Here is a 19,481-nt window from a genome sequence, read left to right as displayed (position 1 = left end):
TTTTTTTTCCCCTCCTTCTCCTTTCGCTATCAGCTATCAAAGCGGCACAACACTGGCTGATCTGTGTTTATTCAAACAGCTGACATCACTTGCTGCCAGATAAATTTAGTCAAGAAAGCCCTCTGCATGTAGTTAGTGGGTAAAAAAAAAAAACCCCATGGTACCAAAGATCATCTTTACAGTATTTTCAATCGGGATGTTGTTTTTATTGATTTTATAGTATGTAATCAGGTAGAATAGTGAAAAATTCTAAATGAAGAAATGCTCAATTTAATCAAAAACGTGTCACACTCTGTAGAAATCAATGAATAGTATTAAGTTTGGTCCGATAGTCCAGACAGGACCTTTTTTTCATCAAGCCTGTCTTTGATTAACAATCCCACCTTACCATTCTCGACTTTAAAGAGCGGCACAGGTACAGTTCACCGTGCAGCTGCTTAATAACAATGGTTTCCTCCTTCCAAGCTTCAAATGATTGTGCTATTTCCTTTTATTATCTGATCCCCAGACCCAGGCTGACCCTGTTGGAAGAGGTGTGAGGGTAACCGTTCTCAGATGTGTATCGGTGATGGGGCCCCAGGTGAGAGGGTGAGAGAGGTGCCCTGCGGAGTCCAGGCCAATTGACGCCCCCCACCCCCCCCCCCCCCCCGCCCCCTCTGCCTCCTGCCTATTTTCAAATTTTCAGCTCCCCGTGGCACCCATCCAGGGAGCTCCTCCAAACATCGGTTACGGCCCGTGCTCTGCAGGCTGCTGAAACCTAAGCCGCATAAAGCCCCCGGTCCGGTTCATTATTTCTGCTGCAGGGCGGTGTTTTGAATAACAGGAGCGTCCTTCAAACTTGGAACCTCCGTGACAGCAAAATTCATCCGCCCTGCTGCAGAGTCCTTGAAGATCTGAAGAATTACCAGATGTAGCAGCGGCGGTGTGAGCCGTCGAACTGAACCACAGGTGGGCACAGTGCAGGTAAACACAGCCCCACTGTTTGGTTAAGTTACTTTCTGTATATTGTTGAATCACTGGCTTTCTTTGAACAGTTGGGTAATGATGTTGTGTTCTACATTGCGTTTGAAGATTTGAAGTCCTTTCAGTTTAATCAGTCAGTAGTGGTCAGTATCTCCATGTTGGATAGAGAGATGAAGTGGTTTTTCTTTTTAGTAGTACTATTACTCATATGATCCCGTGTTACTCTTTTGTTTGTTTTGCTCATGCTCCAAGAGCCACATGGATTAAGGCCACGCTTTTTTTTATGACTCGATGAACTCATTTATAACTCCAGAGGTCTGCAGAGGTGGAGGCAAGAAGCTGAGGGATGCTGGGGGTCCACAATCAACAGCGGAAACATCCACATTCAGTGGAAACATTAAAAGATGCAGAATGTAAAATCTGAGTTAACTTGCTTTTGGTTGTGGTGCGCCAAATAATCAACAGTCCAGCTCTCAGAACATCACCACTTATACGAGTGTTTAATCCAAGTGACAAAATCCTGGTCTGGTTGGTTAGTTTAAAAACTTGCATCTTTCTGCAGGTGAACACGTAACAAACTTCAATAATTGAGCATCGAAAGTAGTTCATGATGTCAGGCCATTGTTGAAATGAAAATAGTGTATTGTATATTAGCTTTTCCTACTAAAACCTTTGACCTTTACAGACTCGGTTTGTTTTTCAGCCATTAATATAACAGTTTTGCTCACACGAAATACTTTCATGTAAGATTGAAGTTCTACTCAGAGCACTATTGTCACACAATGTAATTGCTATCTGCAGCACAGCATAGTTTGTAGACAGCTATGTATCAGTGGTATTCCGAACGTCTCACTGAGCAGAAGATAATGGCTTTAGCAGGTACAGAAGTCATTCCAGTGACAAGCAAACAGTGTGAGGGCGTGCTTGTGGCTGAGGCCTGCAGCAACACTTGAGAGAGGTCACTTTCTGAAAATAAAAGAATTTAATGAAACGTCCGTCTGGATTTTCACTTACTGATATACGATGTTTATTTGGGATAAGGCTGTTGGTGCACTTGACTCTTCAAAACTTTATGATCTGCACGTGCATGGACACCAGGGTGTGCATCCTGCACAATTTGTCACCTGTCCGGTCAGTGTATGTTGCCAAAGAAATGTCAGCAGTTGAGATATTTTCTTACATATCTTCATATTTGACACAAAACTCCAGATGATAGTCATTGAAGTATTTCCGAGTAAATTTTCCTCTCAATACAGCCATTCAGCACTCCCCTGACAAGAAATGAGTAGTGACATATCTTGGATGTATACTGTGCAAAATCCCACTCCAGCCTCTCCGTTAAAGCTATAAGAAGAGAGAGACTCACTGCTGCTCACCATGAATCAGAGCACTGATGTCTGCTGACCCAACCTACACACTCCCATAATTAACCTTCTGCCTGGAAATCCTCTACTGTTGACGTGTGTGTATGTGTGTATGTGTGTTGATTTCCTGTTCGTGGTATGGGTTTGGTTTTGGTGGAAAAAAGGAAAATTAGCAACAAAGCATTGAAAAAAAATGCATAAAATCTGAAAATGTAAAGAAAAACCAATAATTTGTGTGTTCATCCATTTCCCTCTACTGTCATTACACATAATATAGAATATTTTGATGATTGTGACACTAAAATGCATTAGCAGCATGTTAAGGCTAAAGTTGCAGTAGAGTCGAGTATGCTAGAACTGCATTTAGTTTAATAAAATGGTGATGGCTGATAACTCTGAAGGGTGACGACATGATTAATGCAAGAGGAAAGATGAAACGGGAAAAAGTCTGATACACAAATGTGTTTTCAGTTTTTGGACTTTGACTCTAATCTTTGATATTTGTGTGAGATATTAGGTCATTTAAACCGATATTAAAATGAAACCATGTGAGAGGTTTTGGCAGAGATGTTTACAATTAAGAGATGAAATGCAACTCAGACTTAAAACACTCCAAAGGTCTAGTATTTTAGTAGTTTGCTAATATTATTTACCATGTCAAATCTTCCTGCAATCACCATTAAATAAAGGCAAATACAGGCAGACAGATTATCACCAATATATTCACACCAATGAGCAATTTATATTCACCATGTGTGTTTTTGGACTGCAGTACCCAGAGAAAACTGACCCATGCACAGAAAGAACATTCAAACTACACCCAGAAAGATCTGCAAGCCCAACAAAGATATAAACCAGGGAATTGTCACTATGAAACATGAGTGCTAACCATCCCAGCAGGGGGTGTCAAACTCATTTTACTTACAGAGCAATTAAACCTCAAATCAGCCGAACCAGTAAATGATAGCATTATAATATCTTAATAACTATAACTCTAAATCTATTTTGTTATTTTATTGCAACAAAGTATTAATATATTTAATGAACTATCCTTTTACAACACATGAAAAACCTGAAATTTTAACAATATTTTGCATCAGTTCGCCACGTATTTCGCAGCTTACAGATCACAGTGGACCTTTGTTGCACTATTTGCATCTTCAACGACAGAAAACATTTGGCCAGATGCAGCTGGCACTCAAAAATATAGATCAGAATAACTTGTCCAATTCTAGAAATGATCTCCAACGTCAACAGCTTATAATAAAAATATTATAGACTCATAAGATGAACACAAGTGTCAAAGCTAAAGTGTCCAGGTTGAACAAGACCTTTAACCCACTTTTAAGCTACACAACACGCTCACTATACGTTACAATGTGTATGTTTAAATACTGCGTAGAACTGAACTTGAACATGAAAATGGCCGTGACAATGGTTGTACACATACACACACACAAACTTTGAAAGTTTTCACCTTTATATTTCTCGTTTATCAGTGAAGTATTTGCAACCAGGAATTTCTACATATCAACTGAAAAGAAAAATCCAACTTTCATCTAAATTGCCTTGCTCAAGAGTGGTTTGACAATTTATGAAGCTCTTATGTCGGTAATTAATTCCTCCTCCTCTTGGCTCACATCTTACCTCATTGCCAAGCAGAGCAGAGATGCAGGCTTCAGAAGCATCGCATATGGCCGTGAGGTCGTGACCGCCCTCCAGGGCAAGAACCAGCCGCCCGCCCGCCAGAGCCATCAGCTGCCTCGTCAGGTAGCCAAAACCTGGACACACAGGAAATGACAGAAAGAGGAGGAAGAGAGCGAAAAGGACGGAATGAGATGGGGGTAGGACTGCTGTTCAGCCTCCAACTTCCTTCAACTTCCTTTTTGGATATCGATCAAAGCAAAGAGTCGGAGAGAGGGGTTGGAGCGTGGATGAAGGAAGGGATGACTGCATTAAAGAGAGGAAAAGAGAATGGCGGAGCAATGTGGATTTACTGGGGGCCAAAAAACAAGCCTTAATACGAGCCAGGTTTAATTTTAATAAATGTGGCTTTGCATTTCGTCCTGGTCGCACCCTTTGATGTTCTTCCTCTCGGGAGAAAGGGCACTTCTAATGTATGCATTCAACCAAGCTTTATTCCAGCCGGAATTCTAGCCTGTCCCTTCTTCCTTAAGTCCCCTCTAAATCACCCATAACGCCCCCTGAGACAACCAAGACCCATGGCCTTATGTGAAATCTTTCAGGAAAAGCTCTGAGCTGGCACGCTAAGGCACAAGTTATAGGGAACAAAAGGTGCATGCGTCATGCTTTCAGAAATAGAGGGCATACAATTGGTAAAATGTGCAGCTCTTCGACAGACAATTGCGCGGAGCTGTAGCAGGAGCTTACATTTGGCCGTCAGCTTGTATCCGCCCAGCGGCGGGGCATGTCCGTCCACCGCATCAAAGCCAGACGACACCAGCACCATGTCTGGGGCAAACTCGTTGGCTATAGGCATGACCACCGTTCTGGAGGAAACAGAAATAGAATAAAAATCAGCAAAACATTGCTTTCCTGGTAAAACTGAATTCAATGCCTTCATTGTCATTATATGAGCTGCATGAACAAAGTGAGACAGTTTCAACTGAATGGTGCAAAAAGGTAAGTTTACAATATACAGTATATGAGCTGAAAACAGCCATCAAGCACATTCAACTAAAAAGTGCAGATAAAATAAAATATATGGGCAATATTGAGTAGATCAAATATCAAATACAACATGTATACAGTGGATCAGCAACCTGTTTTTTTTTTGTTTACACATTCAATTGCATTTGAAGGTTTCATTAAAATTGGCTTTTTGTTGACATTTTCATTTTTGGTAGTAATTGTTTGGATTTATGAAAATATACACATGTTCATCAAGTGTACTCTGTGCTACAACAAAGAAAAACATTAAAGTTTAAATGTGAAGATTAGAATAGCACTTTTTTCCTGTTCAAGCCCAATCAAGATGAAATAGTTTGACACCCCTGATCTAAAATCGTTTCATTTTTATTTTATTATGGATCATAAACGAGACTTTTCTTGAACATGAGTCCATGCATTGACTTGGTTTGACAGCCATAATAGTAAAGGCCTTAAAAATCCACCAAATGCACAATGTGTGGCCCATTTTATTCTCAAGCAGCTCTCCTGAAAGCCTTGCTTAAATAGGATATATTTTTGAATATTCACATCTCTTTATAAGGAATGCCAGGATGTAAGGGGCTACCAACACAAAACACATTAGATGTAATTTACTCTAAGTACAGTTTAAACCGCAGAGCTTGATGAGCAAAGCTTTCAAGATTTAATAAAACCAATATTGGAAGCTATCCCATGTGAATATAAACAGTTCGTTATTTTTTCAAAACCACAATTCCAATACATATAACTGAATCAAAAGATGAGGATCTCACAGCTGAATATACAAGAGATTCCTCAAATGAACCACTGAGGACACTGAAGGCCAAAGTAGATGTAAATTCTACACATTTTCAGGGGTAAAGAAGAAAAAAACCAACCTGATGAAATTACGAAGTTTGTGTTGAAAAACTAACTGCTTCATGAACCCATTCACCTATGTTTGATGAAAGATGGATTAAAGATGCGTAAAGAAAACATTACTATCTGCCACTACTGTCCATGTGATGTTGAGTTTATACCCATCTGATGACGCTCCATGTCATATTTTCACTCTGCATCTTCTGCTGTATTTTGGAATTATTTTATGGCTTTCACTTCCTTTCATGGATTTCAAAGCAAACATCCACCTCATGAGTTTGTATGTACTCTGTGTTTGGCGTGGCAAACTACTACATGCAGCTTTTGAAGTGGAAAGATAGGAAATTAGGATGGAACACACACGTGTGCCGGCACACCGATAATTCCAGAAAGGGAAACATAATGAGACGTGTAAAGTTTGAGGATATTTCTAACGCTGTCAGATGGGAATGGTTTGTTTACAATCTACAACTGACACACAACCAAACAGATAGAGCTTGGGAGCAATAATATGTCACGCAGAGGAACCACATGAGCCGTGGGATCCTGTGTAATGATTCACTGTGAGCTGCGGTTGGAAAATCTACTCAAGTTTAAACGATCGCCCTTATTGACGGCAGAGAAAAAAACAAGACACACAGGATGTGTGTTCACGTTTAAGAGAGTTTGGCATATAACCAGTAGATTAAACTAGTTTAAATCAATAAGGCCCCTTTCTTTCACTGAATACATCAAATCACATACCAGGTAATATACACACATGTTGGGGAAAAAAAAAAGAATTACTAACAGGATGTTTTTTGACCAGACTGATAAAATGATAGGGAATCAACAAGTAACACATTCACAGTCATACTGGACAGATTAAATCAGAGACCAGTGGTGCGCAACCATTTTTCCAAAACATTTACTTTGAGAAAAACACTGCAACAATAAGCAGGAGCTTTGAATTAAAAAAGCAGTTTCCCATGTCTGCAGTATTTTCTTAATCGTTTTAATCAGTTACTGTGTGTCCAATCCTCCTTTTGACGACCTGTGAGTAGGGCAAGTTCACGCAAACAGAATTGAATATCAAATCCAAAAATCTTGAGCTTCATAGCAAAAATGTAATAGAATTCACTACATTGACTATTGGAAATCACATTCTGACACTTCAGGCTCTGTGACTTTTGCTTTATCCGTTTAATATTACAGTTCAATTTTATTTCAACTTAGTTTTAACAGGAAGTGTTCCAATGAAGTTATGAAGGCAGCAGCCAGTAACAACGCCAATATTTTAGTACATTACTAATAATAATAATAACAACCTAGAAGTTAAAATGAATATTATTGATTCTACTACATATTGCTCTTCATATAATTCACTGATCACCAAGCAGGTTTTTACAGACACTGCACCCCTCCGCCTGTTGATCTCCCACTCCATCTTCCCCCCACTCATGAACAAGACCCCGAGATACTTGAACTCCTCCACTTGGGACAAGGGCTCTCCACCAAATTTTTAGGATGTGTATAAGCGCCTATAAAATAGAAACCCCACAATAATCAATCACCATTTAAGTCGATAATTTCAGGAGCAGCACACTACAAACTGAGTTGACTTTGTAGAAAAGTATCATGTGTCCTAGCATTTTGGTTTGGAATAATTTAGGATGTCGCGCTCAGTTCATAAATAGCTGGACTTTCCAGATGGCAAAACAAGTGCCTCGCTCTGATTCACTGTGAAACCCCGGGCTTTTGGCTAAGATTCCGTTTTTGGACCCCAAAATATTTGGGCGAGTGGTGTTTTGGTGAGCCCTGTGAGAGCTGGGAGTACCACAGGGTGCTGTTGTAGGTCCCCTGTACTTTTCTGACCTCAAGAACACGGCGCTGGTTTGCCGGCTGCGGGTGAGCAGCGTGCCCCGAACTCCGTAGGCCACAGGGTTTTCCATCTATTGCTCACCGCCAAATTACATCCCCAAGCAGCGCACACCCCACCTCCACTGCCACAACACAACACTCCTACATACACACAGCTGTCTGAGGGAGAGGCAAGAGGTAGCGTTGTGAGGTTTTTTCTGGGAGTCCCAGACAGCAGAGATACATGGAGTGTGTGCGTCACTGTGCGATTGCATGCATCTGGCAAAGTTTCAGAAGAAGACGTCATTGCAAAGGAGATGAAAGAGAGAAAGACAGAGATGCAGCCTGCAAGTAAAAAACAAAAAAAGACTGTAGAGAATGAGAATGGAGCTATAACCGAGTAGACGAACAGCACGAGAACAATGACCTTTGGGTAGTGAAACGGTGGTAATAATAAATCGTCCAAATCATTTGGTTTACCTTTTAATGGCAGACAGAAGTCCCCAACAAACATGGTAATCAGAGGAAACTCCCAGATAAATTAACTTTGCATATTATCCTATGTCCTATTTGACCTCACAGCAAAAGACCACACTCTTGACCACTGAGTATACTTCACCCACTACTAGTTCCTACCACCTCCCCCCAACTCCTCTAACCTTGAACACGTGCAGAAACGTGCAGAAAAATTGCTGATGCCATCAGGACCAACTCCTCCCCCGGAGTAATGCGCTGACATTTAAAGGACAAGAAAAGCCATAGTGATCAATTAGCAGATGGACTCGGGAGGAAGCGAGTGGTTTTTCAGGAACATTAATTGCGAGTGAGTCACCAGCCATGAATGCAAGGACTAAAAAGATATTCTTGCTAATTGAGGGAAGGGTGAGTTTACGACAGAGTTGTGAGCTACAAGAACATCCTGAGAAAAGGTTGCTGTCCTGCAGACCTGCTGCTTCTCGACACGCTTTCAATGTACTGTGAATAAATAAAAATAGTCTTTGGTTTTAAAGGAAACATTTGACAATTTTTTTTAAATTTCTGGGCAACCAGTGGGTATGTATAGGAAACGCTGGTACGATTACAAAAGTACCAAGCTTTCTATCCGCACCCTAATAAATACCACACAATTGTAAAGGTACTCTGGTTTGGTTCAATTAAAGTCTGATGGAAGTCTGAACACAACATAGACAAAGAGCATTAAATGTACCAGAATGAAGGATGTTGCAGACTTCAGAAGTTTCAAAACACTAGAGTTTAATGGTATCATCGTTATAAGCATAGAGAAGAAGTTATTGCCACGATTTTGAATTGTTTACATTTTACATGTTGTTGGAGACTTTTTAGTTGGTAAAAATCCACTACTAAAGTTAACTTTATGTAAAGTTTTTAAATGCAAAGGGAAATCTTTTGTTGTGTTTTAGGTATATGTTTACGTTGAAGCAATGAAGTGGAACTTTTTGAAAAACATCTCATCTGTGTAAACGGAGCAAAACACAACTTTCTGAAACGCGGGTGTTTCTTTAGTTTTTAGCTTGTGTTCTTTGCCCTGATGTTTATTTGAGCAAATCAGGCTCTGCTGTGATCGATTCATCAGTGCTGTTTGTTTGCAGACTGCTTTTGTCAAAGTGTTTACTCCAGAGAAATTCTTGCAATATTTTAAAAGAATTCGTTAAATATGTCCAGCTCACAGCATTATCATTAAAGTGGCGTTGCACAGTATACAACATATAAGCAATAAGACTTTGTAATGTCAGGTAACCATATGACACCATCATGTTGCCTATCATAACAACAATATTATTTATAATAAGTACAAATATTTAGATGTTTGTCTTTGTGTTATGATCTATCCTTCCAAATCACAGTGCTCTTTCACTTGCCCATAGTTTTGACCAGTGAATTGTACATTTTTTGTAAATTATCCTCAATTAATTGCACTTTTCTTTTAAGATTCATTTTATATTTGCAGACTGTGAATGTACAATGCATGGAAAGACCTTACTCAGAGCATCCATCTCATGGATGTTGATATCGTGATGATGACAAACTTGTGATTAGCATGCATTTGTTCTAATGTCAACACTGAGTGGACATGAAGTGAACGATGATTTAGATCAGGGCGACACTCAACAGGCGGGAAGACAGCTTCACAGTGCTCCGATAAATATCGTAGAACTCAAATCTAGTTGAGTTGTAAAATCTCTTCTCTTATACATACCTTCATCTTCTCTTAAAGTCCTACTTTGGAATTTGAACTGAATCCCATAAAGGGATTTTTTCCCCTTCAATTCAGACTATTTCTCCACTTTAGGTCCCAGAGAGGTCTTTCAGTTGTTGGCTCTAAATCTGATTTTAAGTGCACACCAATGTACTAAACCCACAGCAGGTCAGTGGTAGTCTTCAGAGCCAAGGAAAACTTCCTCTCATGGGGCTACTCATCGTTGTGGAATCACTTGACTTTGCAATTCGTCAGCTCTTGACTTTTGCCTTTAGTCCACTCCAGGGTTTATTATCTTTTGACAAAATAATGATGGTTTTGTGAAGATCTCTCATGATTTTTTGAATGACAAACTCTAAAACAAAATCCACCATTATCAACATATCTTTATTGATCACTTTAAAGAAAACATACATAGCCAACCTTACCAAGGACAGACTTGGCTATTGAATGTGTGATCCATTGGCCAAAATTGGCCTCCAAGGGAGTGTGAAGTGGCCTGAAGGATGAGCTTTCTTGCAAAATGGGAAAATGACAAATAGGATATTAACTCTTCACTAAATGTAACTGTAAATTAATGCTCATACACAAAATGTTGAATTACTGATAATTCTATCGGTTAGTTTGCTCACTTATGTATCCATATTTACAGCAACACACAAAAAAAAATCAATGGATTGACATTATGACTGTTGGTTTAGCTTATTTTTTTAAATTAAATTAAAATATATTACACACGGCACCATTAAAAAGGGACAGGACACATTTTGAAGGAGAATATGGACTTTGTCCTTTAGAGGGAGCTTTTTTTCCAACAACACCAGCATATAACAGGTTAAATTGCAGTGCTTGAAGGCTTTCCCCCTTCGTTCATAAAAAAGTAGAGAGAGAGAGAGAGAGAGAGAGGAGAGAGAGAGAGAGAGAGAGAGAGAGAGAGAGAGAGAGAGAGAGAGAGAGAGAGAGAGAGAGAGAGAGAGAGAGAGAGAGAGAGAGAGAGAGAGAGAGAGAGAGAGAGAGAGAGAGAGAGAGAGAGAGAGAGAGAGAGAGAGAGAGAGAGAGAGAGAGAGAGAGAGAGAGAGAGAGAGAGAGAGAGAGAGAGAGAGAGAGAGAGAGCGAGAGAGAGCGAGAGAGAGAGAGACTCGCACACGCACACTTACACATCAAAGCCCTGTCATCTGGTGCTGCGGGTAGCTGGTTTGAATTAAATTTAATTCTCCTCCTCTCTCGTCTTTCCAAGTTCATGGCAAAGAGGGGGCTGAGGGTGTGTGGGGGAGGTGGGGGGGTGAGAGAGAGAGAGAGCGAGAGCGAGAGAAAGAGAGAGAGAGGAGAGACGGCGCTTCTGGTTTTCATTAGGGCCAATTTTCTTATCTTTTTTCTCTGTGCTTTCTGGAGACTCAGACTTGAGCCCCTGCAAATGCAACGTGGCACAGGCCAGCGGAGAAATGGGAAGGTGCCGGCTGCAGACGCATGCATCCCCTCCCCGAAATCACAGAGGGGGAGCGAGGAGAAGACCACGACACACAGACAGAACCAACCAAACAGAGGGTCTTTGTGCGTCAGGTGACATGCGCACGCACAATGATATTAAAGGTGTTTCTGAGAGGACTTTGCACATCTGTTGCTCCCTCATGCACAGATGAGCCAAGTCACTGTGCGCCATGTATTGAAAATAAACACCAGTAAGCAGCATTATGGATCTGTCACTTCACATGTGTACAGACAAGACACAAATGAAAATTTGTGTGTAAGATATGCACGCGTCCTGTGAGGCCCAGAAATATGTGCAGGTAATATTTGATCCTTTGGGAATAAATGCAATGCAATTTGCAATGCAGTGCAATGCATAATTGCAATGCGCCTGCATCGAATTCTCTCCATCGCTTCATATCTTTGGTATTCTCCTTTAATGAAGGAGCCCGATTCTTAAACACACACACACACACACACACACAGAGGCCACCACATGCATGTTTGCTTGAGATGCATGAAGGCACAATCAACATACCAAAACTACTGTATTTGGGTAAGTGGTTCCAGATGATGCTGTCAGCTTAAGCTTGATCATTTTTTGTCAATACATTTTCAAGCAGCAAAGAAAGACAAGTGTACGTATAATTTTTAAGGCTTTTGTACAAAAAGTGCAGCACTATTTCAAAAGACATGTCCACTTTTGACCATCGGGCACTGCTGATTTAATTTTGAAAGCAAAATCTTATGCTTGCATATTAATATGGAGGTGCACCTGTTTTTGCTCTTGTAAATTTCTGTTTGGTTGCGGTCTGTTAAAAGCTGCTCGGTGATGGAAGTGATGGCACACTCTAAATCAAGTCTCACATGGGAGGTTACATACATTGCACTGACAAGACCCAGACAGTTCTGCAAACTTTTAGAAAAGTTTGCAGAGTTTGAACCTTGTTAAAAAGGCTGGCTGAGGGAAACAAACCACACTAAACCCAGCCCACACACATACACACTGCATCGCGTCCTATTGTCACAATGTACGTTTCAGTGGGGGTTTAATGACAATGCAACGTTTCCAAACTGTGGGTCTGCAAGGTGAAATTGCAAGGACTAAAAACGAAGAGACCGAATGGAGAGTTTGCAATAAAGTAACCGCTTTTTATTTACTGCCCACTGTGTTGTATTTTTAAGGGTAGCAGATTTACCACAATGCCATTAACCGTAATAATAGATCAGTGACGCTGCAGTGAGAGGTTAGTGTTGAAACTGCAGGAAATACTTACATTTCTGAATAATACCCATTCCAACTGTTGATTCAAAATGCTATTTGATCATTTCAAAATCTTTAAAGAATATTCCGGTTTTTTTGTATCAACACACTGGAAATCAATCCAAGCTTTTGAACAGCACACTGCAGCACCTGCTGAGTCTGAACACTATGAGGGGTGTAATATATTTTACGTGGTTGTCATCAGCCCACATGGACAAAAAAGGGTTGAAAGGTTAGAATAAGACGTGGGGGGGGGGGGGGGGGGGACTGAGGGAGAGGGAGAATAAGCAGAGTTCTGGGGTGCATTAGCTGGCTAAGGTGTGCTTCCGGGGGATAGCGTGCCGAAAGCTGCCAGAAGACAGTGGCCTGTCGGTTTGATGTGCCGGGTGCGGCCAGATGGACCTGCGGCTAAAACCCACCGAGTCATCTTCAAAGGGCTCTGGAACGACTCCAGACCTGCGTCCATCCCGGCTGTATGAAGCAAAAATGTGTACGAGACAAGTACGTGTCTGTGTCACGTCCATGACTCTGTGCAAGGTGTGTGTGCGTGTATGAGGTTATTTATAGCTCCATAGGTGGATCCAATAAAAAAATAAAATAAAAAAAATCAGGCCCTACAGATTTAGGGCTGAATTTGTGATATTGTAGGGTGCAAACTCAAACCTCTTCAGTTCTTTGGAAACCCTTTAATTCTCCAGACATGCATGTAATTATGCATTTATTAAGACGTATACTCCAAAAACTTACAGTTTGGAAATTCTCACCTGAGAAAGCTCATGTGACAAGAAAAAAATACATCTAACTTCTCATTCCCAATGGAAATCATAAAAAAAAAAAAAAAAAATTCAAATTTAAATATATCGCTCTAAATTGGCTGTAAATATGATTGTGAGTGACTCTCAGTCAGTTGGAACTTGTTTGTGCAGTGGAGCTGCTATGATAAGTGAATTTCCTCATGTGTGATGAATGACGCATCATGTTCGATGTCGGTAGCTCTTGAAATTTTCCCAGTAGGAAGGTGCAATTTTTCAGAAGTTGGAACTTTTCCCCATTTCATGTAAATGAATCATGAACTTGCCGTGTGAACTCTGACCTCTGTGAAATCATCGTCTTACCTGAAAGCAGCGAGGTACTCTACGTCACCCATAGGAGGCTCTAGTCCTCCGGCAAAGGCCATGTTCACATTGAAGCCCGCGGCTGCTCCGCTGCCCACCTGCGACGCACACACACAAAAAGGCTAATTTAACACACAGAAAACAAAGGAGGATGTAAACAGAGAGGTGGTTTTCCCACCTCATCGGGCGCTCCGCTGCCAGGGAAGAAGTTCCCGTCATCGTAGCGATGCAGAGACAAGTAAAGCACGCTGGGGTCGGCATAGAAGGCCTGCTGGGTGCCGTTACCGTGGTGAACATCCTACAAACAACAAGAGATTCCAGCAAAATGTGTCATTGATCAGCAAATAACAATATTTTTTCAATTAATTCCTTCGAATGGATTAAAATATGAAAAGCTGCCTTCTTTCAACGAGACTGTCACCGTCTATGCGACGGTCAGAAGGATCCAATAAAACACTTCAATAGCCGCGCATTGTTTGCCAGCAACGTGACATTAATTAAATGACCTCATTTTTCTATAACCCAAGAATGCTTTAATACACTGATCCACAAAATGTCCCCGGCAGCCCTGAGGACCAGTGGCATGACAATGAGCCTGTTCCCCTGCGACAGACGGCAGAGGAAATGAAAAAAGGGCACTTCAAAGGCTTTGGGGAATGGCCGTGACCAGGCGGGGATGCTGGAGAAGAGCACCGCTCCTGGACATGGACACGACAAAGGCTTTGCCCTACCTACGCAGAAATTACTTTGCGTCTCTTTGGAAGAAAAAAAAAAAAAAAACCCAGATTGAGACGATAGTTTCTGACCCCAAAAAACAAAGACAAGGTGAAAAGTTCAGCCACTAATGACAATTTAAGCTTTGATTTTACAAAGCAGGGCAACCAGAGATTATTTTTAATGAACATTGTTCAAATTTGGAAGAATGTCAAAACTCAAACTAAGTCATGATATCCATTTATCATATGCATGACAATCACCAGATTAAACGACAAAATTTCCTTGATGCACTATCTGCACAGATGTCTTGCAACAATCTTGAGAACAAAAACATCTACTCTTCTGTTAGTCCAGAAATTTGTTTGCTCTCTGACATCAGGTAAAATGCAGCTCATAAAAGAAGAGAAGGAGCTGCTGAATTAATGTATTAAATGTAAACTGGAGAAAGAGTAGACTGATGGTGAAGCTTCACTTTTCTCCAACTCTCTCAGCTGAAAATGGTTTGAGAAATCTCCAGTACTATAATGCTGGAAAAAAAGTCCTGTGTTCAAAATTATAGGGAAACCCTCCAAGAAAGTTTGCAAACCCTGGCAGATATGTGGAGGTATTCTGGAAACTTCCTCCTAACTTCACAATTTGTTGCAGCCAAGCGAAATAGTGGCTTAAGACTTGCTTTGAAGCTTGACAATCAAATCGATTTTTTTCTTCTTCATGTGAATTCAAAACTGAGAGAACATTAAAAGATTTTCCGCCGGAGGAAAATGAGCTGAAAATTTAATATGAATCCATTTTCTACTGCTCAGCTGTTATTAAACGAGTTTGCGAAGCTGAATTTTCTTTAAACAGGAGAGAACATGAAAGCACGGGCCGTGGTCTGGACGTACATGGATATATTTTACTGAGAGGGGCCAAAAAGTGTGACGAAAAGAGGGATCAGGGATCACCGATAAGTCAGGATTTTCCTCTGGAGGCTGCAAAGAATCTCCAAACAGATAAAAGATAAGATGCTGAAATATCTTCCTCTGGCTATAAGCATGGGAGAAGCCACTTTATTCTTTTTTTTTTTGAGCTGTTCATGTTACAAAGTCTGGCGAAATAAATCTAATAACACCAAAGTGATTTCTTCCGGATAATGACATCTGGGAAAAATATCCACATACTGAATCATAATTACTGGTTGATTAGAGAGGAAATACAACTTCTATTACTATATAAAAAAAAAAGAGAGATGAAGAGGCACATGAAGACTCCTACAAAAGTGAATATTACATAATAAGAAACTGAATAAGTAATTCAGGTTGCCAGTTGAACTCACCCAGTCCACGATAAGGATTTTGCTGACGTTGAGTCTCTGCTGCAGAAGTTTGGCTGCGATGGCGACCGAGTTGAAGTAGCAGAAGCCCCTGAGAAATGAGAGAGAAGATATTGACTTGAAAAGCCTGAAATCACATGATTTTCAATGCAAAAAAATGTAGGGAAGCAAAGGCAGCATATAAGAGATGAACTGTGGGTTTGTTTTTTTTCTTCGTCAAAATTGCTAATTCACTCACATTGGCGTGCTCTCCTCAGCGTGGTGTCCTGGTGGTCGGACCACAGCGAAACCATTCTGTAAGAGGAAAAAAAACAAACGGTTCATTCACGTAATCCATCCGAGCATAAACTTTATTCTTCTAATGAGGATTTTTTCTTTTTGATTGCGCAAAACGATCAAAATATGGAGACATCATTCACCATCTTGATGCACTGTGTTAAGATCATTAACTAATACACCAACTTTTATCATGTAGAGCACCAAACACATGGAACGCCAGACAATGATTAACGCTCTCGTCTCCCAGCAGAAGAAACCAGGTTGAGTTTGGGCTCTGGGCCTTCCTGTGAACAGTTTGCATGTTCTTTTATGTATGCAAGAGGTTTCTCTGGACACTTCCTCCTATGAGTTGCTGCCTCTGGATGTGTGACATTGCGAATGTGTTGCTGTGATGGACTGGAGTCAAGGGTGTGCTGGGCCAGTCACTCATTGTAAGCTTGGATTGGCTCCAGAATGCTGCAACCTTAAGTTGGATAAAGAAGCAAAGAAGATGGATGGGAATTGAAAAGAAAAGTTCCCAGTTTGATGCTGTATGCACATGTGTTGTTGGTTTTCTCCAGGTACTGTGGCTTCAGTCTCCAAATTCACTGGTGTAACCAACGACTCTAAATCTCCTGTTGGAAAATATCCTGCTCTCTAACTGTCTTAACCTTGTTTCCCACTCTGACCGAACTCAGTGAGGCAGGTGCTGAAGTGTTCCTGGTCCAGACTATCCCAGTGATGATGTTTCCTCGCCTCATTGGAAGATGATGATGTGACTCAGGGGCTGTGCACACGACAACGCCAGTTCACGTAATGAGCCATTTTGGGCCGATCGTCCATACGAGGTGGCGTTTTAGAAGCGTTTTTTTGAATACGGGTTCCAGAGTGGGGAAATTCTATAACCCAGCTTGACTGTGAGGTGTGGACGGCAAAGATGATCATTTGTGGAAAAACGATGATGTCATCACCCGACCTTGGCGGTCTGCGATGTCGTCTTAGAATCACAACAATAGTGGACCACAAGCTCCAGTTGAGCTGCAGAAGCTACTGATGCTGGCAGCAGGAGGAGCAGGGCCATAGACCTATAGAACTCTATCGATATTGTATATAGAAGTCACTGTGCAGGAGTCTACTTCTAAATTTCTATGTGCTCCGTCTTCTTTTGCGTTTTTGGTGTGTTTGGTGAGTCACAGTGCCCCGAAAGGCCTGGCCTATGTACTACATGCCCATAAGCCTCGTGTTAAGCCGCGTTCATTGTGACGTGACGTGACAAAAGATGGTTTTGGCACATGCGGATGTGGCCTCAGTGATGACGTGCCCTGATTTTTACCACTTCGTGTGACCCCGAAGTTGGTTAAAGCCGAGGTGGAGGATTTCTGGATGGATATACGACGTCACCTTGATCCACCATGTCACCCGTCACAGCTATCTCTGAATATAACGTCACCACACTTCTTTAAAGACTCGCACACACGGAAGCAGATGCTCACAGTGGGTCATTTAAGGGGAATTCTGTTGAGGCAGTCCTCCAAGCGGCTATTTCTGGAGGTTCCCACTGCGGGGACATTAGATAAATGTTTGGCCTGATGTGGAGCGAGGCGAGCCGGGCTAATGATGTTGAGTCAGCTGCTGTGGATTAGCAACCAGCCGGATGGTTACTACAGGGACAAGTGCCTCAGTTGAAGAACTCCTCATGACACCGTCCCAACGTAAAAGTCCAGGAGACACGAAGGAGGCGTGCACTTGTCTTCACATCGGGGAAAAGTAACAATTAAATCGAAGCAGACGTGAGGAAAAGCATAGAGGGCTGCAGGTGGAGGCACAGAGAGTATGTGAGACTGGAGTGGATTTATGGCCTTCTGTGGAGTTCAGAGGGTTGTTGGTACAGGTGGAATTTGGTCACTTGGCTGTGGTAGATCCTCAGAGGACCATCTGCATGCGTGTAAAGGATGTGAGGTGTGAGAGCGTGTGTCTATGGTCATTTGTACACTTTTGCATGCGCATGTTTAGTTGATGTGTGAAACCGTTGAACAATTATGGTAAACGGAATGTTGTTGAAATTGCAGTTCTATTATTCAAATTTCATATTTGTCATGTTTTGTAAAAAGGATGGTTCATCAAATGTGAACTTCTTAATGCTTTGTTGCACTAAAACAAAGCGTAAGATTTAGAGTTGGAGTTATTTATATATTCTAACTCTATTATTTACTGGTCCAGCTCACTTGAGATTAAAATTACACTGTACGTGAAGCGAGTTTGACAGCCCTGTGTTATTTGGATGCATGTACCACCAAAATCTCAAGCAGCAGAAAGTCTGCACTTATAACAAATGTTGAGTGTTTTATTTCAAATGCATTGTGGCTGCCTACAAAGTCAAACTGCTGAAAATTGTGTCCAAATATTCTTGGACCAGACAGTAATTTTCATGCCTATAAAATCTCATACATGAGACCAGTTGTAAACCTTCATAACTCAATCCACATTCAGTGGTACCAGTAGGCTTCAGCTGGGTTTAACCAGTATATCCACTCGTATATAGCGGTTACGATTACAGATTTACATATCACAGAAAAGTGGCCCAAAGGGCTGGTGAGCTCATATTAAAACTCTACATTTGGTTTTCATTTGAAGCCGCGATATTGCCAATCGTGCAGAAGGCACGTACATTAAAGACCAAATCATGCCCACATAAAAAGGGGCTGAGAGCAAGCAACCAAAGCCAGAAACCATGTGGGCATTAGCGCGGTGCGCTACTGTCTCTCTCGGAGGAATGTCATTAGTCTGTGGTATGCTGGTGCTAAGCTAACGCTGAGTGCTACGGCTGCTCTGCAGGTGGCTTTGGTGTAATACTAATAAAAGAGGCCTGTTAGCGGGGCCGGCTGGTGTTTGCAGGGCCTGTGCACCGGGGGCTCCCCGCTGGGTTCAAACAGTAAGCAGCCACTACCACAGACACATGAAGGCTGGCTGGGGGGGGGGGCGTGGCGAGGAGGGGAGGGGCTGTCTGTCTGTCTGTCTGCAGGGTGCTAATGATGGTTCTGGGAAGGAGGGTTCTCTTTTCTGGAGGTGTGGATGGATTGCACATTAAAATCATAGTGTGGAGTGGAAGAGAGGTGGATGCTCACATGCTTGCCCACGTGCAAGGATTATTGATGTTTTTAAAAACATACATTGTGTTTTTCCCTGTTATTCGTTTCGTTTACAAGCAGCAACTGACATCTGGACTGAGAATCAAAAACAAATAAATGATATCAAACAAATTTAACAAACATACGATATGTGTTCGGAATTCGAGTTGAGAATGGAAGAAAGCAAGACTTGAAATAATCCCCTCAAACATTTGAGTTTATGTCCGCATTTTTATGTTTCATTTGAAGTCTATAAATGCACCCATAAAAGCACATGGACAATACAAACTCATTAGGTCAGGGGCCAC

At 41.4% G+C, this 19,481-nt stretch overlaps 1 protein-coding gene across 2 annotated transcripts in view; it reads right to left on the bottom strand.

The window, feature by feature from the left end:
• Positions 1-19,481, bottom strand: part of hdac4 (histone deacetylase 4) — a 90,925-nt gene that overhangs the window by 8,238 nt on the left and 63,206 nt on the right. For both annotated transcript variants that reach the window (XM_080497653.1, XM_080497652.1), the window contains exons 18-23: positions 16,026-16,081; positions 15,791-15,878; positions 13,937-14,056; positions 13,759-13,856; positions 4,719-4,837; positions 3,975-4,108 (exon numbers count right to left, since the gene is read on the bottom strand). In XM_080497653.1, the coding sequence (XP_080353779.1) occupies positions 3,975-4,108; positions 4,719-4,837; positions 13,759-13,856; positions 13,937-14,056; positions 15,791-15,878; positions 16,026-16,081 (615 nt within the window). The remainder of the gene's footprint in view (positions 1-3,974; positions 4,109-4,718; positions 4,838-13,758; positions 13,857-13,936; positions 14,057-15,790; positions 15,879-16,025; positions 16,082-19,481) is intronic.

Source organism: Blennius ocellaris, assembly GCF_963422515.1.
Source record: "Blennius ocellaris genome assembly, chromosome: 6".
Lineage (NCBI taxonomy): Eukaryota > Metazoa > Chordata > Actinopteri > Blenniiformes > Blenniidae > Blennius > Blennius ocellaris.
This window is presented reverse-complemented; position numbering and strand designations above follow the sequence as displayed.